The 26,580-nt window shown below is 38.9% G+C and overlaps 1 protein-coding gene across 12 annotated transcripts in view; it reads right to left on the reverse strand.

The window, feature by feature from the left end:
* LOC129773192 (aryl hydrocarbon receptor nuclear translocator homolog) overlaps nt 1-26,580 on the reverse strand; it is a 426,084-nt gene that overhangs the window by 145,051 nt on the left and 254,453 nt on the right. For all 12 annotated transcript variants that reach the window (XM_055776782.1, XM_055776781.1, XM_055776778.1 and 9 more), the window contains one exon: nt 7,036-7,196. In XM_055776782.1, coding sequence (XP_055632757.1) covers nt 7,036-7,196 — 161 coding nt within the window. The remainder of the gene's footprint in view (nt 1-7,035; nt 7,197-26,580) is intronic.

The following is a 26,580-nucleotide window of genomic DNA, read 5'->3' on the forward strand; positions in this document are numbered from 1 at the left end:
CTGCTGATGTCGTTGGTTTCGGCGATAATCATCGACTTTTTTTTTGCTAAGTGATACTATCCATTAGCTAATGACGGACCGCGCGTAGTTTGGGTGCTTTTTACGCGAGGGTAATGGCCAAACATTGTCGCTGGCCGCCGCCACCGTTATAATTCTTATCGACCTTGTACAAACAAAGTTTCGGTCCCGTTAGTTATGCCCCGCGCTCGCGCACCCTTTGGGGTTGTCGGCGGCGGGGCGATGGCAGCAGTGATGCGGCGCATAAAAAACTGTAATTATACTGAAATGCTGCAATAAAATTATTGTGATTATGGTAGAGAAAAAAAACATGTACATCGTCAGCGCTATACGAGCGTCCACCACAACAAACTTTGCTGCATTCCGTTTTTTTTCCGCCCCATTTCACCCCGTAGTACTACTCATCACTTGTTTGAATTGAGCGCCTTATTCCCGGGGGATGGGGTGCAAAAGTTCACAACCTTCAGGAGAACAGCTCTGCCGGAACTTGTTGTGACTGCAGCCCATCGAAAGCAGCATTCCCGCTATCACTCCCAAAGTACTCCGGCGTTCCTTTTCTTTTTTTTTCATCCGCACCTCTGCTCCACGCTCTCCGAGAAGGCATTTTTCTAGGCTTCCTGGTCCCCTACTCCGTAGCAGTGACTACGAGGAGGTGAAAATGAGAAAAACTTTTGTTATTTATTTTCACATAATTTATTTTTTCCCTCTTAGAAGTTAGTTAGTTCTTCCCCAAACCACCCTTCATTCTACCACTCGGACTACCCGGGTTCGCTTGGATTTATGATATTAAAATGTGCAGATGGATGTTGGAGATCGACTCCTCCGCGACAACTTTATCCTCCGCCCCGTTCTATCGTACTCTCTTTCCTGCTGAACTTTTATTTTATCTTCGGCTTTCCCGCTGCTATGTGTCCAACCCCTTCTCCTCGAGAAAAAGGATAAGAAATGGATAATTTATTCAAATAATTAGCCAAGAATTTATAACTACGTAGATTCCCCACCCACGCCACGTTCTTGGCTTGGGCGCGAGAGAAAGAGATAGGTAACACACCCCCACTCACATCCCTTTGGCGCCCTGCGACAGCAGAAAACTCTTGTTCTAATTATTATCGTTATCTTTACTCCAGTTAAAATAACGACTCTGTCTACTCTCTTGGCCCTGTGCTCTGCCGCAAATTTTGTCTGTCGTCCCGCCATTTTTTCGGCGGGTCGTGAGAGCAACTTTGCCATTTCTCATCATAATAATTTAATCAATTGACAGCGCGGGACGCGCTCCCCCGTCCGCTACCATTCTTTGTCCCTTCCGTTCGTCCGTGGCCAATAATTCAAACAATAGCCAGTGGGATCGTTTATCCGCCGGAATCGTTGCTGTGTGCGCCATCGGCGAACGTCGTCGATATCCCCCGAAGCGACCGATTTTATTCGTAGCGGCCGAACTCTCGTTATCTAACGAGTGATCGTTAATTCTGGCGCGCTGGTGTTTTGTGCTTCGTTGCTCCTCGCGGCCTCTGGTAAAGATTAATAGGGGGATATAAAATTAAATGAGGAGCATTCTGTGTCCTGCTTCTGTTCCTCGCCTTGTTTTGGCTACTGGAAGTTGTTACCCTCGTTTTGCCTGTATATTCTCGCCCCGAGTCTTGAAGCTCTAATAAAGCTTGTAAAAATCTGGACGCAAAAACTCAGTTCTCTCTTGGGATAAGCTTAGTAGAAGGAAAATATAGAGATGTAAATATACAAGAAAAACACTTTTTTATAGTTTGGAATTCATTTCATTATTCAATACGTATATTTTTTCTGAACATTAACACACTCGTTCTAGTGTTCTTTTAGTTTATGAACTTCCATTACTGAAAGAAGAATCCAGAAGACTGTCAAAATACGTTCTCACGATTGCTCTTATCTCTTTGTTCAATATTGGTAACCGCCTTTAGTCAGAGGGAGCTATCTCTGACGAATTCGATTTTATATCAAGTAGTACATTAATTCAAAGGGCTTCGCAAAAGGTTTTTAAATTGTGTCTCAATTTTTCATTCCGCTGATTTATAGTTTACAACAAAAAATACTATCATTTCATTTTGTACAAAGACGAACATAACGATATAAAGACAGCTTTAAAAAAATTACCGTCAGTCCTCCTGTGATAATGAGTTATATGTACGAAAAAAATTGTTTTATATATATGATGAAAAGTGAAGAACTTTTAAATAGTTAAGTAATCTAAACTAATGTTTTTATCTATTCCACATTAACCGATTTTTTGTAATGATTATCGCATCTTATTTTAGTAAAATATCGGTAGTTGTTAAACAGATCGTAGTAATTAGTTTTGAGTTGATCTCGATACTTGATTAAGTAATGGTTCCATTTTTTATCATTCAAAATTTTCCGCAAAGCTTGAGTCATATATTATCTGGACGCATAAAAATGATCTACCTCGGAACCATGTTGATGAAATAAAAATGTTGCGTAAAATGAAGATAATTGATTGCAATCTGAAGAAAACGAAAAAATTATTCCGAATTGACTTGATGAAATCTCGAACTTCCTTTCGAATACCACCCATTTAATTTTGGACACTGTGTTAGCTAAACTTAGCGACCATTTTCATCTCTTCATCTCGCCTCGCCTTTCCATTCTTCATTAACTTTGGTTTGACTATTGCCCAATATTTCTCAATTGAGCGGAATTGAAGGCAGTAGGGTAGATTGAAGCCCTTTTCGAAGAAATTCACCCCGTTGTCTTGATACCCCTATAATATTTTTCCGCTTCTCCACTAATTCCGAAAATGTCACACACTCTGTCAGTCAATCATATATTTGTTCCACCAACAACATTAGATCACCTTTCTAATAAACAAAACACTATGGTAATTACTTCAATCTACTTTTGACAATGCACAAAACAACCACAAACATGTGTGCGTTTGATGCATTCTCCACCATACGGTATGACAATCGATGCGGTGAATCATTCCATCGAGCTTAACGTTAACAAAGTTTTCAAGTTGCGACCAAAATTGATTGTGGTGTGCTACATCTTTCATTCACAACACAATTTCTACTCTTCTAGGTGATTCCACGTTCCGAGCAAAACCGCAGTGTGTGACATCAGCATCGAGAAAGATTATTGGCTGCTCACGAGCTAGAGCGAAACTAGTTGCAAATGGGCGGAGCTCAAGTTGTAATGTCGTTTCTCGTAAATTAAAAAAAAAATTGGTGGGTTATATCTATGAGGTTGCAAGGTTGACGTGGGACTACCGTTGGCTTAGTAATCATTAGTTTGTGTTGATTAAATTATTGATTCAATGAAACAATTTTCGAATTCCATTGAATTCAACATATTTGCTGTGTAGGTAAAGAATTTGAACAAACGCCATGTAATGTAAGGCACCTTGGTTTAGATGGCTGTGTTAGGGAACACATGCCGGTGGGAACAAAAGTTGTCACAACTTGCAAGTATCTGCAATGCCATTTTTCACAGGTACCTTGGTTTTGATGGCTGTGGGCAGTTAGGGCGTTTAGATAGCGCTTGACATTTTACAGTAATTAAATTGGTTATCTCAGGAAAAATAACATGCGTAGAAATATTTCCTATCAATTGATACAAACATCTTTTCGATCTATTAAGAAATGTTCGAGTTATAAGCATTCGAAATCTTTCATTTTTCGCTGTATGTTCTGTGTTTAGGTTTTCATTTTCCCCATTATATATTCCGGTTAGATGTAGTCCCACGTTAAAAAGTGGCTTCCCGCTACATTTGTTTGCTTGTTATTGACGTTACCAAGAGGAAAGCATCGAAACGCACAGAACAGGTGCATGAGAAAATGGAAATGCTTCCCAATTCGCCAATTTAAACACTTTACGGATTGGGGAATTGTAATGAATGGTAAGTGTTAATGTATAATATAACGAACGAATCTTGGAGAATTTCCAGATTCGATTGGTGTGCAAATCATCAAAATCCGTTCACAGAAAAAATAGTTATAAACGCTAAAACTATTTTATAGAAACGTGATATTGAGAGAGAGAGAGAAGAGAGAGAAAGAAGAGAGAGAGAGAGAAGAGAGAGAAAGAAGAGAGAGAAAGAAGAGAAAGAGAGAGAGAAGAGAGAGAGAAGTGAGAGAGAGAGAGAAGAGAGAGAGAGAAGAGAGAGAAGAGAGAGAGAAGAGAGAGAGAAGAGAGAGAAGAGAGAGAAGAGAGAGAGAGAGAAGAGAGAGAGAGAAGAGAGAGAGGAGAGAGAGAAGAGAGAGAGAAGAGAGAGAGGAGAGAGAGAAGAGAGAGAGAAGAGAGAGAGAAGAGAGAGAGAAGAGAGAGAGAAGAGAGAGAAGAGAGAGAGAAGAGAGAGGGATAGAAGGGAAAAGAATCATGTCTTTTTTCTTATAACCATACAATAAATTTCATGACGTTTTCGAATACTTCAAAAACTTTTCAAAAATCTCCAAAAGTGTTTTCCTCGTTCGCCATCGAGTTGAAAAAAGTACTGGAATAACCATTATATAGAAATCGACCTGTGCACAATAAATAAAACAATATTAACGAGCCCGAGTGGAAAGGCGAGAAATTTATTCTCTGTTACTCCAACCGAATATGACGAATAAGAATTAAAACAAATTATGAAGAAAAAAACCTACAATTAAAATCTGTAAATAGAATCGAGAACTTCACAAAACAACTTCAATTCTTTAGCAGAAAAATTGAAAAAAAAACAGTGCATTAGAGACCAAAATACTCGATAATGCAACAAGGAAATTATCACAGTTAGTGGCTAATCAGGCTAATCAATGAAACTCCAAAGAGAGAGACTAAAATGATGTTGAAAATTGGCAAATTCAATAATCTTCAAGAAACTATAAAAGCCGTGGTGGAAAATGAGAAATCTGACAATAAGATCGCAAATGCAGTTGTATTGCATTCAGTTAACAATAATTAACCACCCAATAATTAAACCCAAATTAACGAACATATATTTGAATCACACCTATACAAATCAAATGGTGAACGACCGAATAAACTAGAGATTTCCTCAAGGGATATATCAGCCTAGATACCCGATGAATGACAATAGAATTTTACAATCAAAGCTTTCAACAAAACCCGAATAACAGTAACTTCAATCGAAGCATTAGTAGAAAAATTAAGAGAAACTTCAATAGAAATAACAACCCAGCAAGAATGTACGTTAATAAAATCTGAAAAATAAATGAAAGATTTCGAACGGTTCTAACTCGACCATTTCTTGATAGATCACAAAGATTTTTACATCAATTGATTGGAAATATTTGTACGCGTCCATCGAATGAATAAAATTATATATTTTTAAAACAAACTCCACCTATTTTTTTTACGTGGGGATGCGCTAAATACCACGTTTCGATTGATATTTTTTCCCAAGTTTAGTCGTCTAAAAGAAACAGGCAAAGTAGCACCAAAGCACCATCAGGCATCTTTCTATCTCAGGAAAGTACAGACAAGGAAGTGGCTTGATAAATATTCCCCCGTTGCGGCAGTTCTTCAGTTTATGGTTTGCTATCGTGCTGTATGGACATGAAAAGTTGTGAGCTTCAGAATGCATTCTCAGAATATGCACGAAGAAAACTGTACAGTACTGAGCTCGTATTGGGGCTGCGGAAGCACAGTAAAAGAGAAATGTGAAGTTAACTATTGACACAGACTTCACTTGGTTCTAGCCTCGGTCCAGTCAGTGAGTCGGATTAAGAGATTTTCAAACCACCTCGTAGTCATTGTAGGATTTGATCTGCTAAATGTTTGGGTGTTTACACCCCGTGCGTCAGTGTAAACACACGAAAGATTCGGTTTTTCTTTTGCTGTGTAGATATTGCATATCATAATTTGTGGCTTATTTCTTTGGAAATTATGTCTTTGGGAGCGATGTAGATGTAGTTTAGCTAAGAGCTACTGAAAAACTATTTGGATATTCAATAAGTTCAGTGCTTTAGTGTCGCTTAGTGACAGCGAGTAATCAACAGTACATGTTCATACTGAAAATTTAATTTGAAAATTTTATTACTCCACTACTTTGTAGCGGGATGAACGATTTGCGCCACTCAATGCAAGTATATAGTTTACTTACATAACATCGGCACTGAAATATGAATAAGAAGCGGCATAATGAAATATGCAGTCTCTTCGGTTATGTCCCCGACATTACTCCCCCGTCTTTTTTATGATATTAGCTTAAAATTTTGTTGAGAAAAACTAACAGAATATGTGAAATGAAATGCAGGGTTATGAAAAGGCAACTGTGTATATTTGCGTATAGTGTATGCGCACTACTAAATTCATCTCGTAAGACGACAAAGATTTAGAATAGTAATATTCAACATTATCAAATCAAATGGACATTTTTTTAACCTTTGCGCATTAAATCAGAAACGAAAATTAGAATGAAATGCAGCGCAAATTTGTTCAAAAACAAAATAAAACGCCACCCCCGCCCTCATCAATACCGTATCTACTGAAACATTGGGATACTTTCGTCAGTCAGGAAGAAGAAAGCAGCGACGACGACCATCAACAAATCACATAATTTCAAACATTTTTATTGCTGCGGTTTTGTGCAGAGATTAGATGCCGGGATTTGTCGTTCTATCATCAAACTTCTCCACTTTTATGACCAACCGCATCTCACATTCATTTCGGTCGTAAAATTATCGCCGCGTTGGTTGGACAGGGGATGCAGAGCGCGGCGCGGGTAAGCAGTACACATCTCAAAGTTTTATTTTCTCATTTCCCGGAGAAATGACTTTTTCCCCACACCATGCAGCGTCCAGCGGCTGCTGAGCCACATAGATAATCATAATTCCTCGGACGACCGCCACTGCCGCTGACAGAGTGGAAAGAACAACACACCAGGAAGAGCAACTGTCAAAGTCGTTAAAAAATTTGTCTCTCTCTCTTCACGAGTGGACGAGGTCTGTTTACGGCTGGTTATAATTATCGTTGTTCAGAATATAATATAATACGACAACAAGAAATGGGGAGAAAAAAAACACTCACCTCTTAACGCCTTCATGTGCGCCACCGCCATCCGCAGGATCGTCAGTTTGTCCGGCTTCCGGGCTAGGGCACTACAGGTTGGGACCATGTCCGACAGTTCCGTGATGTAGGCGGTCATTTTGTTTCGCCTCCGCCGCTCGATCTCGCAATGGTTTTCTCTACTGCAAAAGGGGATAATAAAATACAACCTGCGTTACAAAACAACAAGGTGAGGTGCAGAGTGCGCTGAAAGATAATTGTGTCGAAGAATTTGGGGGTGGTGATTGTGTGCCAATTTTTATGTTGGGTTTAAGGGATGAATTGATGAATCGGGTTGGAGATAAAGGACGAACATTGAGCAACATCTTCTGAGTTTCACAATAACGCTAATTCATTGAACAAATTACTGTGCTCAATATATTGACAGTTCTGCTAAGCAAATTTCCATTCACCGTTTCCCTTCGCTGCCTAATTAACCCACATTACTCAGCAATTTTATTCGATTGCGTGTCACACCTTTTCGATAACGAAACGATAGCTTTTATTAATTTATACAGCTCAATAGTCGCGAAGTTGGCGAGCCGCCCCAAAGCATTACACATACGCCCCCCTCCTCCCTTACATCGTGTTCCAACATTCGATCGCTTTCCGTCATAAATTTCACATTTTGATTGTTTCGACTGCAAAGTCGCGCTTTTCCGCCAACCCCACTTATGCTCCAACCCCCCGTTCCCCCCTCAACGGCGAACCGAATCGGGCGAATTCCAGAAAGGATGGGAAGGAGAAGGTACACAAGTGCCCCCATAAGACAATATCGATGACGGCTCTTCTCGCTGCTCTGCGCGCGCGCCTTCATGTATTTTTTTTATGTGAAATCAATCCTTTCCCATTGCCGGTACGTACCAACTTCGATTTGCGCTTTTCTCCGCCGCTTCTTTTCAAATCGTTCCGCTGCGATAAAAAATAAAGTAAAATAACAATAATAATAATTGTTATTATTATTACGATACACTGCGGTCTTTTTGATATTGGGTTCCCGGCGCTCGACCGCACCTCGTCCCACCTTTCCTGCACCATTCCGATCGCGAGAGATTACGTCATTTCGGTGCTTTATTTTTCCCACATACAGAAATCCATTCTTTCCTCATAACTCGAATGCCACCTCCTCCTCTTGCCACCACGCCACGCTCTCACAGCCATTTCTCCGGCTGTCTTTCCGGGGCTGGAAGTTTTCCCTCTTATTTTTTACGATTATGAATACCTCTATATTTATGATTCATTTCTGACGGTCGCCGTTACTTCCCCCCATCCTCGCCGCTGTAGAAACCCTTTTTCCACGTTCCACGCCAGCAGGTAGATCCACTGTGGCTAGTAGTAGCAGCAGCAGCAGCAGCAGTAGAAGGAAGGGAAGGAACGACGAAGGTCCAGAATCACTTTAGTGCAATTTCTCCCAGCAAATAATAATGGCTGGGTGCCCCTTTGAACCCATTTATTTCCGTCCGCAAAGTCTCCGAAGATATATGCTGGGGTCCTTTCGTTACTGACTGGGATTGATAGTTATGGCGAAAGAATTAAGTTCAATTTAGGGTAATTTTTTTTCGCTCCACGGAGAGTGATCAGTTGCTCAAAGCTGGCAGAGGGGTGGATTATGTGGGTGGGTGGGATGACCAGCCATGCCAGCTGGATTATGTTGTTCGCACATTTCGCGAGGTCGAACTAACGTGTTGGTGGTAATTGGTGCCCTCGTGTGTACCTCCCACGATTTTTTATCCTTATGTTCTCCCAGCTATGCGTCACGTTGGGATGATTAATTCTTCGGAAATTTTTTGTACGGAATATTTGTTATACCATCCCCAAAAGAATGCAATGCCAAGTAAAGTAACCACTTTAATCTTTGTCTGTTATTTCGCATCTGTTTGTTTTATTCATAACACATTTAAAATATCATCATCAGACATCAGACGAAGTTCGCCGGGTTAGCTAGTTAATAATAATGATAATAATTCCAGTTGCACACTTTGCGGATTTGGAAAGCCTCATTCTGCGTTCAACGCCTTCGTGATCCAAATGAATGCACATTACCGTTTTGTCTCATATTCCGAACACTTAAGCTTTGATGGCCATTAAACAATGTCTCATTACTCAAAATGGTACTCTTTCGCGAATTTTTTTTTTTGATTTTTGGATACAATAGAGCTTTCTTTTTCATTTGACTACAATAAAATTGATTTACAAATACATATTCGTGGTGAAAAACTAAAAAATATATTTCATCACTTTTGTCTCAAATTCCGAACACCATTTTTGTCACTGACTCATATCCCGAACACTTCTGTCTCAAATTCCGAACAGCAAAAATGCATTTTTTTTAAATCATAACTTTGAAACTACTGGACCGATTCATATGATCGATATATCAAATTAAAGTCAATTAGCTAGTCTTCTTTAGAAAAATGTAATGCTCGCCAAAAACAAAATTGTATATTGCTTTTGTAATTATTGATTGTATTTGTTTTTTTATAGTATACATGGTTCCGGGACCGAGGGCGCTATATCGGTATCGATACCTGTAAATGATGTTAAAATGAAGTCTATAACCAAAAGAATGTCAGGGTTTTGATTATTCAATGATTTATAACATTAAAGTTCAGTAAACTTGCAATTGAAAATGAAGAGTTCGGAATTTGAATCGTGCGTAGAAACTTGATTCATATTCCGAACACTACTTCAATATTATTTTAATGAAGATTCTGCATAAAATATCATTTTTTTCGCCCATTCATTGTAGGATCATACATTCTCTAGCACTCAACATGAAAAGAACATACAAAATAGTTGAAACAACTACAAAAACTGAAAAATGGACAATGCTTGTTTTTTACGGAATTTACTAACACAAACATTTTATTATTGGTTTTGGCTGCTACTTTTTGCGAATGTCTAATATATAAATTATAGGATGTATTGATACATGTAAATGATGTCAAAATGAATCATATACCTCAAAGAATGTCTGTGTTTTCATTATTCAATTGTTTATAACGTAAAAGTTTAGTGAATTTACATTTAAGAATGAAGTGTTCGTAATTTGAGACTGTTCGGAATATGAGACAAAACGGTATTCAGAATCGGATACCATTTGTTTAGAACTATAAATCAAAACATTCAATTGAATGTTACACTCGTTACGTTCATCATGTAATTCGGATAAATGTAATTAATGTAAAGTAATTAATGTAAAGAATCCTACAAGTACATATTTGTATTGAATAGAACAAGAATTACTAGTATGTGAAGGGCATGTAACAAAATCTATACGTTACGTTATAAAACGGAAAAGAAAATTGAAAATGGAAAATTTGGAAAATATTTATTTATTACCGAACACATCCCGCACAAGATTAGATAAAAATTATATAGTCATTAATAAATATTCTTCTCAATTTTAGGAAATTCAATGTACACGCAAAATATCTACTTGAAATCCAGATTCCAAATCCAAGATCAAAATTCTAGATTACAGATCTAGATTTCAGATCGAGAATCCAGATCACAGGTCCAGAATCTAAGTCCCATATTCAGAAAACAGCATCCGAATCCCAAATCCAGAATCCAAATTTTACATCCAGGAATCGGACCTTAGAATCCAATTTCTAGATCCAGAATCCAGATCTCAAGTCGAGGATCCATATCCCAGATCAAAAATCTAGATCATAGATTAAAATCTCAGATCGAGAAACACAATCAAAGATTCAGAACCCAGATCATTCATTCAGATTCCAGAATTCAAAACCCCATTCCAAAATCCAGACTCCAGGGCCCAGTTCCTTGCTTATAGATTCAGAATGCTGGGACCGAATCCCAGATTCAGAACTCAGATCTCGTATCCAGAATCCAAAATCCAGATCACAGATTCAGAACACAGACTCAGAAGACGGATCCCAGAATCAAAAACTAAACCACACTTTCCGAATGTAGATCTGAAGTCCAAAATCCCGATCGCAGATCAGGGATCCAAATCACAGATTGGGAATCAAAATTCTATATCACGAAACTGGATCCTAGAATCCAAATCACAAATTCCGAATCCAGAATCAAAATCTTGGATCCAAACCGTTTTTTCTAGCCAATTTTTCAAAGTTTGGAATAAAATAGAGGAGCATTTAATCGCAAATCGTACCAGAAGTATAAAATCCTATGCGACTCTCAGAATGAACGATTCGTGACTTTCGTCTTTATGAGTTTGTGGGTGAAGAGTGCATGTATGTGTGGAAATGCGTATGAATATGTGTGAGTATCATCACTCCTTACCATGTTTGTACCTACAAATGCATGAAAACGAAAGTTACGAATCGTTCGTTCTGAGAGTCGCGTAGGATTTTATACTCGTAGTACGATTTGCGATTAAATGCTCCTCTAATTTATCTAATTTATCCAAACTCTGAAAAATCGGCTAGAAAAAACGGCTGAACGTATCAATATGAAACGTTCACAGATGTTTAGGGAATACACTAGGCTGAAAATTTGCATGCAAACATTAGAATTTACTGCGATATTTGCAGAACTACAGTGAATTTTGTAAAGCACTATGAAAATCCTGTTTTTAGCACATTCCTTAAATCGATGCAAAACATTCAACTAATTTTTTTTTCGTCAAAGTAATAGATTATCCTTGTACAGAATTCATTGGAGTTTTCGAAACTGCCCTTCGATTTGCGGTGCGATGGTTGCTTATTGGATTATTCATTATCAAAGACGAAGGGGTGATTTTGCATTCAAACTGAAATATCTCTGTGTGGAAGGTCCAACAGGAACGTTGTTGGAAACAAAAAAAAGCTGATTGATGAGATTAAATGGATTTGCTGTTGAGTTGGTTGGTAAAAAACTGTGTTAGTCCAGAATATTCTTCAAAAAATAAAGAAAAATCGTTTTTTTTTCATTTCTTCCCGATATTGTTGCCCCCTACACATAAACACACCAAGATAGCAATATGTACGTAAAATATTCTGATACCTGTTGTAGCTTCAAAATGATGCGCCTTCCATCGATATGCGTTGATTTTTCACGAAGATACAGCATGTCAAAATTCACTTAAAATTTCCGACTCGCACTCTGTTCCTCTAATTTTTTTGATGAGTGTATATAAAAATGGATTTCCGTCTGTCTGTCTGTCTGTCTGTCTGATTCTTATGGACTCGGACATTACTCGAGAATTAATCAAGAAAATGAAACCAAATTACACATATGGAGGTTTTAGGGTGCAATAAATGTTTCTTTTGTGGTTAGATACACCACCCCCCTTTCTAAGAGGGGGCGAGGCCACCATACAAATGAAACACAAATTTCAGCATTGCTTGAGAATTAATCAAGCAAATGAAACCAAATTTAGCATGGGATGATTTTAGGGTGCAATAAATGTTTTTACGGTGGTTAGACACTACACACCCCTATCTAAGGGGGGGGGGGGGGGGGCTGCCATACAAAAAAAAATACAAATTTTTGCATTACTCGAGAATTAATCAAGCTTATGAAACCGAATTTAGCTTGTGGAGGTTTCAGGGTGAAATAAATGTTTTTACGGTAGTTAGACCTCCCCCCTCTCTAAGGGGTGGCTGTCATACAAATGAAAGAGAAATTTCTGCATAACTCGAAATCTAATCAAGCTAATGGAGCCAAATTTGGCATGCGAAGGTTTTAGGGGTCACGGAACGTTTCTATGGTGAATAGACACACCTCCTCTCTCCCTCTCTCTCTCTCTCTCTCTCTGAGGGAGGGAGGGTTTCCATACAAATGAAGCATACTACATAATTCAAGAACTAATCAAGCAAACGGAACCAAATTTGGTATGTGGAGGTTTTAGAGGGCAAGAAACATTTTTGAGGTGGTTCAACACTCATCCCACCTTTCTAAGGGGGGGGGGGGCTGCCATAGAAATGAAACACAAATTTCTGCATAACTCGAGAACTAATCAAGCAAATGGAACCAAATTTGGCAAATGGAGGTTTCATGAAGCAATAAATGTTTTTATGGTGGTTTGACACTCCTTTCCCCTCTCTGTACAGGGGGGGAGGTTGCTGAACAACTCGAGAAATAATCAAACAAATGGAAACTAAGCATATAGAGGTTTTAGGGATCGATAAACAAATTCATGGTAGTTCGACACTTCTCTCCCCCCTCCCTCTCTAAAGGAGGGCTCCCATACAAATGAAACACAAACTTTTGCATAACTCGAGAACTAATCAAGCAAATGGAGCTAAATTTGGGATTTTAAGGTTTTTGGGTACGAGAAATGCTTCTGTGATGGTATGACACCCTTTCCTCCTCCGGAAAGGAGAGAGGGTCCTATAAAAAATGCACATATTTCAACCAAACATGACAATTGAAAATTTTCGGAAAACTCTGAAGGAAATTGGGAAAATTTGAAAAATTCAATTCGCATGTGATCTACAATTACATATTGACAAGCGTTGTTAGCCCAGTTGATGTTTGCGGTAACGAAATTGATCTTCGTTCGAAAGTGGAAAAGGATTTTAATGTGATAAAACGCACTCCTATGTCGTCTTCTATCTATATAAATAAAAATGGATCGCCGAATGTGTTGATAAGAGCAAAATTCGAGAAAGGAATAGTCCGATTTAGGGCTGTCTTCATTCTATCATATTTTCTGTATCAAACATTTATTCCATGTAACGGATAAATATGTTATTTACAAGTGGATGAAAAATCTTGCACGAGAATTGTGTCTGAAAATAATCTGATACTATAACGTCGAGTTTTGGCAGAACTACAGAAATTTTATGATAAAAAAATATTTTAAAGGGTAAATTAGTAGATCAATCAATAAACAGTTCTGCGATTGGACCCATGAACGTGCGCTTAGTAAGAAAACGTGGATGTGATAACAAGAAATAAATTTTGGGCGGTACGAAGTTTGCTGGATCATCTAGTTGCTTATATTGCTCGAGTAAATGCTTTACCAGTATGAGTGGATAGCACAATTATGGAACTTTTAAGCTCATTTAATGTAACGTGTGAGGATGTCAAAATATGTGCTGAATATTTATTTTAAAATTGTTTCTGTTTCTGGTGAGTCATAATTTTTTTTCCATAATTTTTCTTTAGTTCATCAATAATTGACTTCATATTTTAAATAGGCGATCTCTAAAATTTGTGTTATAATTCTTTGCGAAGTGAATCATTTCCGGTTTTTTCACTTTATTAATGGCGGATAGCTTTCAGCGAAAGTTAGAATATTGCTAGTTTAACTTGAATTCTATGGAATGATGTAAACTTTGAGCATGTTTTGAGATGTATTACAACTTTTTATTCTTCATTTTTGGGTTTCCTTCTCGCATTTTCTGCTTTCAACGGGACCTCACGCTGCCTGTGACAATGGGGACCCAAAAACAACACTTTCAGTTCAACTTCCAGTAAATTTCTGGTGCACCCGAGCGGTGAACTGTGTAGTACTCCAGGATCGTTGGAAGCATAAGAATACAGATAAAATAAGCCTCCGCCATCGTTTCACTGTCCCGATCGAGTAAGGAGCAAAATTCTCACGGCATTATGAGCACGAGCTGCCGCCAGGCAAATACAATGAACGTTGTTGTGTACGTACGCGCGCGCCAACCAGCAACTAGCGCAGGACTGTGCATCGACCGCCACCCCCCCTCCTCGTTCTTGCGCATGAACGGAACGAGACTTATTGGTTATTACAACTTCTTCAGTTTCGCATTATATTATGCGCTCTTGAGTCAAGTCGTCGTGGGTCTTGGCCGAGGGACCCCGATCCGTTGAACTTGGGAGAAAATTTTGAAAATTTTAATTGTTGCAGATATTATTTATTCGAACTGCACCCTATGCTGCCCCTCTGAAGCTTAACCCTACAATGAACCGGGATCGAAGGAATTGCTTCGCGAGAAAGGAAAATGAATTCTGATTTTATCTCGTGCAGCCTTTACCCCTTCCTCAGGGCACAGCAGTGCTTCGACTTCGAAGTATATAACCACACGAGTGTATGCACAGCTCCCGACGGCTACAAAGTATCCGAGCATGGCTGGTGACTGTGAACCCTCACTTCACCACTATCTCTCTTCGGACGCTTCTTCTCGCGCCAATTCATTAGTGGGAGGCGGATGAGGCTACCCTCGAACCTGAAACGGGCTGGGGCAAGAAATGCGAGCGCATCTTGACCACAGCGCGCTGTCTTAACCAATGGTTAAACTGATTAAAGCGCGAGAGTTTCGTTCATTGGTGGAAAACAGTCGGCGGCAGACAGAGTGAAGGCGATGGAAATAAAAGTGCATAAATATTTATGTATTATTAAATGCAGCATTCCTGTCCGAGTATCGTTCTCTTTTTGCATGTTCGAAACGCAACTCGCTTTGGCAGGGAGATTATTGCCGTGCGCGCAGGAGGAGCGAACGAGTTTTAATTTAATTAATTTTCGAAAAACGCCAACACACACACACAGATCACAGCAATTCGATGCGATTTTATGCAACTATACGATAATCAGTTAATAATTATTGTTTGTTTTGAAATGTTATTCATGGGCTATGCATAAAGTAGCTGGCTGGCTTCAAACAAAAAAAAACACATTTCCAAGGCCACACGACCGAACCGTAATGGGCGTTTCTATTAGCATTAATCACCGGTGCATTATGGTTGATTGCTTTCGTCCGGCTCTTCTGATGGCTCTTTTCAAAGCGAAGCCAACACCCTCAAGCGCCCATGTTCCGTGAAGCAGATCGGGATCATCGGGTGTCAATTAACGGAATCAGAACATCGCAATGAATCGTTCTGGAAATGAACCGAGAAGCTTTCATTCTAGCTAAATGCACGAAGAAAATAGAAAGATTAAGCGGTTCGATTGGTATTCACGGTTGTCGCCTCCTGAATTCATTCGCGCCAAAGGTTCATCGATGCCAATCGCGAGAATCAAGATATTAGTCGCTAGGGAAAATTATTGTTTTGACAGAATCGCTCCCGCCGATCGGTCGGCTTATTAGAATAAGGGCGACAAAAAAGTTACACACTCTGCCTGGTTCATGAGAGTGTCCCATCGGATTTATTCCGGTCGTATATAATCACCGAAAGACGGACTAATACGTGTGATTTGCATAAAGCAACATGAAATATCCATTATTCAAAAAAGCACCACAAACCGCATCCCGAGAGTCGGAATCGCGCCTCGCCTCGCCTCGGTATGGAATGGGGGCGGTGATATGCAGATTCTCGGGCACTTCGGGTTGGCAATAATCAAACACCAAAGCTCGACAATTGCGCCACTGCAACCGGACCGCGAAGCACCGTGTGGACGACATCATGCATAGGCCGCTGTCCAGCTCACAGCACCAACCGAAGTAAACGCGACGTAAACATTCCGCCGGCCGGCCATCCATGATCCGGGCTGGCGTGTGTGTGTGTGTCATTGTTTGTGTATTTGTGCATGTCCGGAGCGATGAATGAGGGTCTCGTTATTGGCCGTGGGCGTGCGTACCACCCACCACCACCATCCTTTCGAACTTCAGGGGTGCGAGAGCGGAATTACTACCACCAATAGACATTGTTGGCAACAGCTTGAGTGCAGTTTTCTAACGTATGGCCAGCAGTGATATGGTGCAAGGGGCTCGCTGATGCACTTTTCATAAAGTTTCACTGTTAACATTGAGAGACTTGATGATGAAATTATCGACTAACAACACGTAATGGTGGGTTTAGACCAGTGATATATTCATGTGAAGAAATATGATGAGATTTATAGAAATCGCATCAACCGTTTACAATAGCGTGAACTTCTATAATTAATATATTCATATTTTCGGTGAATTTATTCACCTAAAGTAGACCTGCATCCAACTTTAGTGATTTCTCACCAGTGAGAAATTCACAAGCGTTTACATATGCTGAATTTATTCAAGTTATATATACCTCGAATAAGTGTATCATATTTATTCTCACCCGTTTACACCTATTTTCACGTGAATAAATCCATCTATAGCTATAGATCTCCCTAATGTAAACCCGCCATAAGAGGCATAATCGTCATTTCTATCACTCGTCCAATAAAAACCAAATTGCTTGACAGAAAAGATGCGTTTTACTGTATTACAGCGTCAAGTGCACAAATAAAAGCACCTGTTTGTAAGAGTGTTAAAATGTTTGTAAGTATAGAGCAGACTTCTCATTCTCTGAATTGTACCCAAAAAGAAATCCCAAACGACACCAAGCAAAATACGAATAAATATGAAATATAATGAAATGAAGTAACCAGTGTAAATCAAGTAAATGTAAATCAAGTAACCAGTAGCCACTATCCTGAATATAGCTATAGTGTTAACCGCATACAGACTATGCTTATTAAATGCTTTCTATGCTTTATATACTCATATAGGGCAGATATAATGCTAAAAAGGTAAACTGGAAGACTTTTGAAATGCTACAGTTACTGATGTTAATGAGTATTACTAATGCTTATAAGAACACTTTAGACACGTCAAGATGTTTAGTCTCATTTTGTTAGAAGAGAAACTATCCATCGATCCAATCGATGTTTGACAGAAAACAATAGAAACATTTTCAAATACATTTTATAATCCATAGATTTTTCACAGTCTTTTATGGGTGCTAAGGTTTTTCTCTGATAAGCTTGTTTATTATTTGTACATACGACTCATTAATAAATTACGATTAGAAATGTAATTTGAAAATTGCCTGATCAGGCTACAGACTACAGACTGCTGTTGATATAGAGTAATACGTTGAAAATAGTCACTCCTATAATACTTTCATTATTAATGTTGATATTTTCATGCTTGTTTGTTTGTATGCATAAAAATGTTAATGTTTGGCTTACAAGCATTGGTAAGCTGATATAATGCTGTTTGCCGGATGAACATCGCCTTTTTCATGCAACAGACATTTGAATTAGTACACAGGTGAAATTCCGATGCCGAATTACACGTCTGAAAAATGTTTTTAGTGACCTGCGCAAATATAAAAGTTTTCCGGTGCAAACCGGGAACTAGATCTTTTACGTCCTCGATGAAATTGGGAATCGAATCCGAAACATCCATAACGATATGACTTCGGCGTCATTTTATTTTGTATAAATAGTTTATAGTAGAATATTGATCATTTTATGAGTAGTTATTGAGTAGTAAGTAGTGATTTGGAACATTATTAAAGATTCAAAATTGCAGACACCAGACTCAGATTAAGATCTCCGATTCGATTCAGTTTTCGAACTCCAGGTGCGAAGAACTCACACCCAGTTTTAGAACAAGATTTCATATCCAAAATTGAAATTTCTGATGCGGAGATCATACGTAATCAGATCTCATGCGCTTGTTCCAAATTTCAGATTCTCGGTATCAGATCCAGAATTCAGAAATCCATATCTCGAATCCAGAATGGAAATTCCAGATTCACTATCCAGATCCCAGATCGAGAATCCCGATCACAATCCATATCCCACTTCCAGAAAACAGATCCCAGCATCCTAATCTGATTTTCAGAATCCAAATCTTAACTCCAGAACAGATCACAAATATTGAATTCAGATCCCGGATCCAGAATCCAAATTCCACGCGTAGAAACTGGATTCCAGAATTCTAAAACCCGATTCAGAATCCAAAATCCAAATCACAGAACTACAATCCAGATCACAGATCACAGATCGAGGATCCATATCATAGATCCCAAGTCCAAATCATAGATCAGAATAACCCATATCAAAGATCCAGAATCCGAATTCCACATGCAGAAAATCAATCAAATCCACATTCATAATATCAGAGAAAACGAAATTCAGAATCCCAATTCGGATCCAAAATCCCGATCACAGATCAAGAATCCAGATCACAGATACAGACTCCAGATCATGAATCCCGAGTACAGATCACAGATCAGAATCCAAATTTCACATACTGAAAATCAACAAAATCAGAGAAACCAGAATCCAGAACCCAAATTCCGGATCCAAAATCTAGATCACAGATCCAGAGTCCAGATTACAGATACAGAATCCAAATCGTTGGTCCAGATTACGAATCGAAATCCTAGATCCAGAATCCAAATTCCACATCCAGGAGATGGGACCCAGAATCCACATAACAGATTTCGAATCCAAATTTTAAATACAGAATCAGATTCCGAGCTAAGATCACAGACCCAGATACAAATCCCAGTTCCAAAACCCGGATCCCATATCGAGAATCCAGATACTACATCCATAGACTGGATTTATTCCGTGTATACAGAATTTCAGACTTCATATTCAAATTCTGGATCAAGAATTATGGTTATGAAATCAGTTTTTTGAAACTAAGGTTCCAGATCAGGATTATAGTATACATCCTTTCCCGAATTCCAATTCCGTAGTCAAATTCGAGAACGCCAACTATGGCTTCAGATTTCAGATACAACTTTTTGATGTCGCCAAAGTTTAATTTCGGCAAAATGAACCTACCTAATGGGTGTGTTCCCAAAGTTCAAGGGGATTTCAAGATTTTTGATTTATGTCATCGATTTCAGATTTATATGATCGACTGATCTTCGACTCGATTTTCTGATCGAGATTTCAGAATTCAGATTCAGACATCAGCTACTGATTTGGAATTTAGTATTACTGATTACAAATTTTAGATGCATATTCAAAATACGAGTTCCGATTTCGGGATGATGATATCGTATTCGAAAGCTTTCAGATCGGAAATTTACATTTGAGAATCGTATTCCCGATTCAATGTTCAGGTTTAAGGAACGACACTCATAATTAGATTTCTTGCATTTATTCTAGATGATAGATTGTTAGAAATTCTAGAGATTCTAGAGATTGGTATTAGAACCAGAATCCGAATTCCAAAATCTCGAATCATAAATCCAGAATCTACTATTCATAATCAAGAATCCAGCATTTAGAATCCATCACCCATATTCCACATCCAAAAAGCGGATCCCAGCATCTAAAAATTCCAGATCCAGTATCCAGATCTTTCTTCCATTTACACAGAACTTCAGACTTTTTATGCGGATCCAGATTAATACCTCTGATTATGAATAGCAGTACTCAGTTTCAGGATCAGGATTACTGTTTCAAATTCTACGGAATGTAGAATCATATTTCCAATTTCATATTTAGACTCACCATCAAGATTCCTTATTTATAGATAAGGATTCCAAACAAGATTTAAGATTCAGATCCCGGTTTCCAGTTTTTTCAAGGTTCGATATTGTATTATTTTTGCCTTCGATTTATAGTAGAACACGGATTTTAGTTCAGATTCAGATTCTAGGGTAATTTTTGGAATTTCCAAATTACAAATGTTTGTGTCGAAGGCTTTGTGTGATCCGAAGGCTACTTCGGAAATTTACCTTTGAGACTCCGATTCCGATTAAATGATTTCAGTTTTATCAAATTCATATTATAGATTTTAGTTTTTGATTTGCCAAGTTTCAGTTCTAGCATTGTGTTGCTAAAATGAAACGGTAGTATATGGAATTTAGATTAAAATTATCGACTAATCTTCGACTCGGTTTTCCAAATGAAATTTCAGAATTCAGAATCAGGCATCAGAACCAGATTTTGATTTCAGACTTCTGGGAGATATATTCAAGAAACGAATTCCGGATTCTCAGTATCCATTCCACATTCAGTTTTCGGATCAAAATTGAGGATTCTTGATTTAGTTCTTGGATGCAATTTAGGATTCAAAATTACATTCAAGATTCTCAGATCCAGAATCCAGATCACGATGTATGATACATACATGAATGATAAGGAATTGATTTCTAGATACAAGACTCAGTTTTCAGATCAAGATTTTAATTTCGAATTTCAGCTTCAGATTCTAGCTGCAATTTCAGGATGCGAGATCTAGAATCATCATCCCAATTTCATATTCGGATTCACTTTCAAGATTACCATGCCCACGACGTTGGCAACATGAGCTTATTACATGTCCTGGATGCAGGTTTAGGATACGGATTCGAGATATTAATAATCATTTTGATTGAAGATAAGAATTCCAGATACCAACATCGAATTGAGTCTCCGGATTGAGATTCCTGAGTCTAAATTTTGAATTCCTGAGCCCAGGCTCCATTTTCTGTACAAATCCCAGATCACGCTAGATATTTCCACTTTTTCCATCTACAAGTTTTGGACGTAAATACAATTGACGGTTTCTCATTATTATTCGCGAATCGATATCCAAGTTTGGAGACTATATTTTGGCCAGCTGTAATTCAAATTTCAGCTCATGATTCTCATTTTAAATTCAGAATTTTTTATTTCAAACTTTAGAAACTTTAGATTCAAGATAAGGGTTGTCTCAATGCCAATTACAGATTACATATGGTTCGTTTTAAGTCAGACCGGACCATGTAACATTTTTATAATTTCATGAAAAACGAACGTTCTGGTCCGTTCATTCAAAACAATTTTGATCCGAAATTCCTGCTGTGTACGTAATTTTCCAAATCTGATAAATGTGGTATGTAGCTTACAAAATGTTTAACCTAATGCAATAAATAACTCGAAAATTTCAATTTTGCGACTTAGTTCCAACTCACTTAAAACCGACCATATAATTGCTGCGTCTTTCAGGTTCGTTAGTTGGATCACGAAGCAACTGGCACACGAAGGCACATCTGATATGTTCGATAGCTGGTGCACGGAAGAGCAACTGATTCAAATTCTAGACTCATATTCCAGATACAGATTTCAAATTCAGATTCACGATTTCATTTCCAGATTTAGATACTAGATTCAAATTTCATATCCAAAGTCCAGATTCAGATTCCATACTCAGAATACGGTTTCAGAATCCAATTTCTGAATTCGGATTCAGAATACGGATTCCGAATCCGGTTTCAGAATCCAGGATCCAATTCCAGATTTAAACACTAGGTTCAGATTCCAGATTCATATTCTAGATTCCGATTTCCGATTTCAGATTCAGAATTCAGATTCAGAATCCCGATTAAGAATCCAGATTTAGATTCAAGATTCAGATACCAAATTCAGATTTTATATATAGAGAATCCAGATTCAGAACTCAGAATTCAGATTCAGAATTCAAATTCAGAATCTAGATTCAGAATTCACATTCAGAATCCAAATTCTGAATTCAGATCCAGAATACGGATTCCGAATTCGGTTTAAGAATCCAGAATCCAGAATTCAGAATCCATAATTTCAGATTTAGACACCGTATTCAGATTCCACATCCAGATTTCAGATTTAGATTCCAGATTCAGATTCCAGATTCAGATTCCAGATTCAGATTCCAGATTCAGATTCCAGATTCAGATTCCAGATTCAGATTCCAGATTCAGATTCCAGATTCAGATTCCAGATTCAGATTCCAGATTCAGATTCCAGATTCAGATTCCAGATTCAGATTCCAGATTCAAATTCTAGATTCAGAATCCAGATTCAAGTTTCAGATTAAGAATACAGATTTAGAATACAGATTCAGAATTCATATTCAGAATCCAGATTCCAATTCCAGATTTAGATATTAGATTGAGATTCCAAATTCATTTTCCAGATTCAGATTTCAGATTCAGAATAAAGATTCATATTCCAGGTTAAAAATTCACATTCAAAATCCAGATACAGTTTTCAGATTAGGAATCCAGATTCAGAATCCAGGTTCAAAATTCAGATTCAGAATTCTCTCTAACAGAATCCAGAGTCAGAATCCACGTTCAGAATTTAGGTTCGGGAACCGGTTTCAGAATCCAGATTCCAGATCCAGATTCAAATTCAGATTCCTATTCCAGATTTAGATTCCAAATTCAGGTTCCTGAGTCAAATTCCAGGTTCTGATTTCACAATTTGGCAATAAAACAGTCATCATGCCACCCCTCGACGACGCTGGTTACCACCCAACCGCGCTTGATTCACTGCCAATTTGACGGATGGCCAACGGTACACGGCTGACACGGTATAAGCAACTGCACTACAATGGATTGTTGCGCTTTCCGCCCGTTTGTGGCGCGGCTGCATCATAGCAAAATTGTTTGTTCTTTCCAATGAACCTCTGACCGGAATCGCCATTCGAAAGTAATCTCCCAGTAGAGGGTGACTGGGGGAATGGGGTTGCTATGAGTGCGAGGGTGAGAAATAACCACACTTGCATGCACTTTTTTCTCTGCCTCTTTTGATGGTCAGTCCACAGCAACGCGTTACTGTCGAGAAAAGTCGAAGGTGGGGTGAGTTTGGACTCCACGGTACCCACATGCAACCCCGGGAACAACCCCTGGAGAAATGCATATCGGCAGTGATTACCATAATCACTGTGGTGGTGTTGTATTGTTGCTTTTGCCTTACCTTGTGCAGCAGAAGCTGATGTGACCAGTGGTCACTACCGGTTATAATTGATTTGACTACTCACTGCACCACGGGCTTCGCCGAACCGAACCTGTTGTCCGACCGGCCAGTGTTCGGGACGGGGCTTCTGCTGTGATTAATGTAGTGCAGGAACCAAAAAGTGGCCATAAATTAATGACAGCGATTATTTTTCACTGCTACCGCCGACGGATACTGTTGCTGATATTACACACGCTGGTCCAGGACCAGCAAAAGGATATTCGGGTCACTAGAGCCAACTATTGCTTGCAGATTTCCTGCGACTATGGACGTTGATTATGCATAATAATTTCTTCATACATTTTAACTTTTAAATTATTCCTGCTAATGGGCGAACTTACTTTCCGTGCAAACCGAATTGCGCCATTATAAACATTTGGACAGGAGGTTTGCACTGGATTAGAAATGTTTCAAAAAGGTGTTACATTTCATCCCCAGATTAGAACGGATTGGCATTCAAATTGATCCAACGGTTCAGCTCTCGTCAAGCTAATGAACTTGACATAGGCCTGAATATTAATAACTTCATGCGATGATGTGCCAGAATCTTAACGCACACACACACATAGAGGAAGTATGCGTGTGTCTACAAACAACACGTAGTAACAGTAAAAGCTATTATAAAAGGATCTTCTCCTAATACTCGGCAAACTCGGCGGTGGAAGATACGGATGGGGGTGGGAGCGCCCTGCTATCGTTCTGAATTCAGTCAGTCGGTTACTAACACGTTTCGAACACATCATCATCATCATCGTCGTCGTCCTTCAGTGATAGCACATTTCAGTCACACAAGACACATCAATGAACATCCTTTTTAAATTTTCTTTTCCGTTATCCACCACACCGTAAGCCCCTCACTGATCCTTCAGCTCCGGATGAACAAACAAGCTCATAAAGTGTTGCTACAATCCTGCAGGGACACAGTTTAACTATCACTTTTCGCCGTTTTCATATATCCCCAATACATGGACGGATAGTGAGGGTTCAAAGGCAGCTAGCTGTTTGCTCTTTTAATTTTGGAATCTCCCGTAAGAGTACTCAAGTGGCTCAGTTCACACCTTCTCTAAAGAAGCTTCCAAAGTAGTCATAATTGCTTCGATGCCACAAGGATTACAACTTTTATTGCATCGGACTGTGTCAGTCGGGAACGAGTCAGCCTAATGAACCCCTGTGCGAGGTAAATACGGCAAAGTCCGAGACAGAAAGTATTTATATAAAACTACAACTTTAATTAGTTTGTTATTACCATTACACTTTTCCCACTGGCATCATTCATCGTCTGTTTACCTCTCGGAGTACCGCGGTGCGACTGTTGGACCGCTGGGGCCCCACTGTACGGGTAATCAACCAGCAGCACCGACGGTCTGACGATGATTATTATTGCGATACTATTAAAAAATAATGAGATTTTAATATTGAATAAAACCCCGGGAGAAACATGTATGTAGCTGTAGCTTCGGAGAAAGCGGTCGGTCAACCCTCCTCCCCCAAAACGGTGTACAAAGGCCTGGCCTGGATCGGCTGCGCGTACCGAGAGTAATCAAAGAGTAATTAAAAGCAAAAGTTAGAAACGTATAAAGTTTAATTAGAAACTTCCTAACCCACTTTCGCTCAAAAAGTGAGCAGGAATCGTGGGGAATGGCAGCAGCAGCTGTTAGTTCGGGCGACCGGGTTGTAAAAACCAAACTTTGGCCGGTTTCCTGAAAATCCTCACAGTTATCCGAAAATTTCTTCGTTTCATCACAGGGTGAGAAGAGGGCTCAGTCAGCGCTACTAGCGCATGTTGATCATTACCACCGGCATGATTCATTTTCAGGAGGTCACAAAACCCTACATCTACACACTTAAGGCCACTGTAGACTGAAGACTTTACATCGGCCGACAGTTGGATCGGTTTCTCAATCAGTATGGAGAGGTGTGCATATGCGCACATTACACTGATTCAATTGGGTCGGTTTTTGCACTAGCAGGCCACAAGCAATGAGAATGGGTAAACGATTTGTACGGTTTCTCAATATAGCACAGTTTCAACCGTGACATCGTTCAACGGGAGCGTAAACTAAATATCTAAAAGTGACCATGTAACTAAAACATGAAAAATTTTAAACAATATTTCACAGACATATTTGCATCAAAGGATTAAACATATTTCTACGCATCTTTTACAACCGAGAATATTATGTATCTTTTTGAAACAAATTATTGAACAATTGAAATTGTTAAGCTATATTAAACGGAAATTCAACGTTCAGATTGATCCATTGGCTCGAGTAATTTGCCCCAGCTGTGTCTCCAAAACCGAGCAAGTAATGTAGCGGCAAGGCAATTCACAAGACGGAGTTTTCGTTATTTCTTTTCCAGTTTCGTCGTTCTAAATAGCGAACAGTACACCAAGCAAATGTCGAGACCAGGGCCCGAAATTTTCGAAGATGAAAAATGAATAACGAATATCCTCTCAGTAGCTTCGACTAGCACTACTGTATAGTCGTTTTGGCGAAGAAACTGCGTGAAGAAGACAAAAGTCATTTCCAACTGAATACGGAGGGGGATTTCCTCATAGTCAGCTGACTACCTTCATTTCAACATGACTATGCCGAGCCCTGTTCGAAGGTCAGAGTTGATATGGAATTATTTAAGACTACTGAAGAACTACAACAAAATTATGCATCAGGGGCACAAAATATTTCAACCAGAGAGTTTGTTATTAAATTTCCTTTTTTTCTAAGGTAATAACGGGAATGATGATCAGGCGAATTGAATAAAATAATTTTGTAATCCTACGTTAACAATGCGATCGCGTCTTGGACACAAGATCGACTTTTGTGCTTGGCAAATACAACCGCAGTCAGCATTAATATGTTGCTACCATTTAAAGAGCACTACTGACGGATCGCATCGAAAGTGCGTCGAAGATTACGGTACAACTAATTTAAAAAATGGGATTTCGACATGAGAAACGGAAACGGAAACCTCCGAAAAAAAATCAATAAAACAGAGAACTATAAGTTCTTTTGGACAAAGACGACACTCAAACGCAACAACAGCTCGTGGATCAATTGAATAAAGGGTGTGTCACATCAAATTGCATCACGGAAAAAAACGCTGTAGAAATTCGCCCAGTAGACCGATCCTTTTGAAAATTTTAGACAGTAAAATAAAAACTATTAAAAAACTTTTAGCATTTT

This window comes from Toxorhynchites rutilus, chromosome 3, assembly GCF_029784135.1.
Source record: "Toxorhynchites rutilus septentrionalis strain SRP chromosome 3, ASM2978413v1, whole genome shotgun sequence".
Classification (NCBI taxonomy): Eukaryota; Metazoa; Arthropoda; class Insecta; order Diptera; family Culicidae; genus Toxorhynchites; species Toxorhynchites rutilus.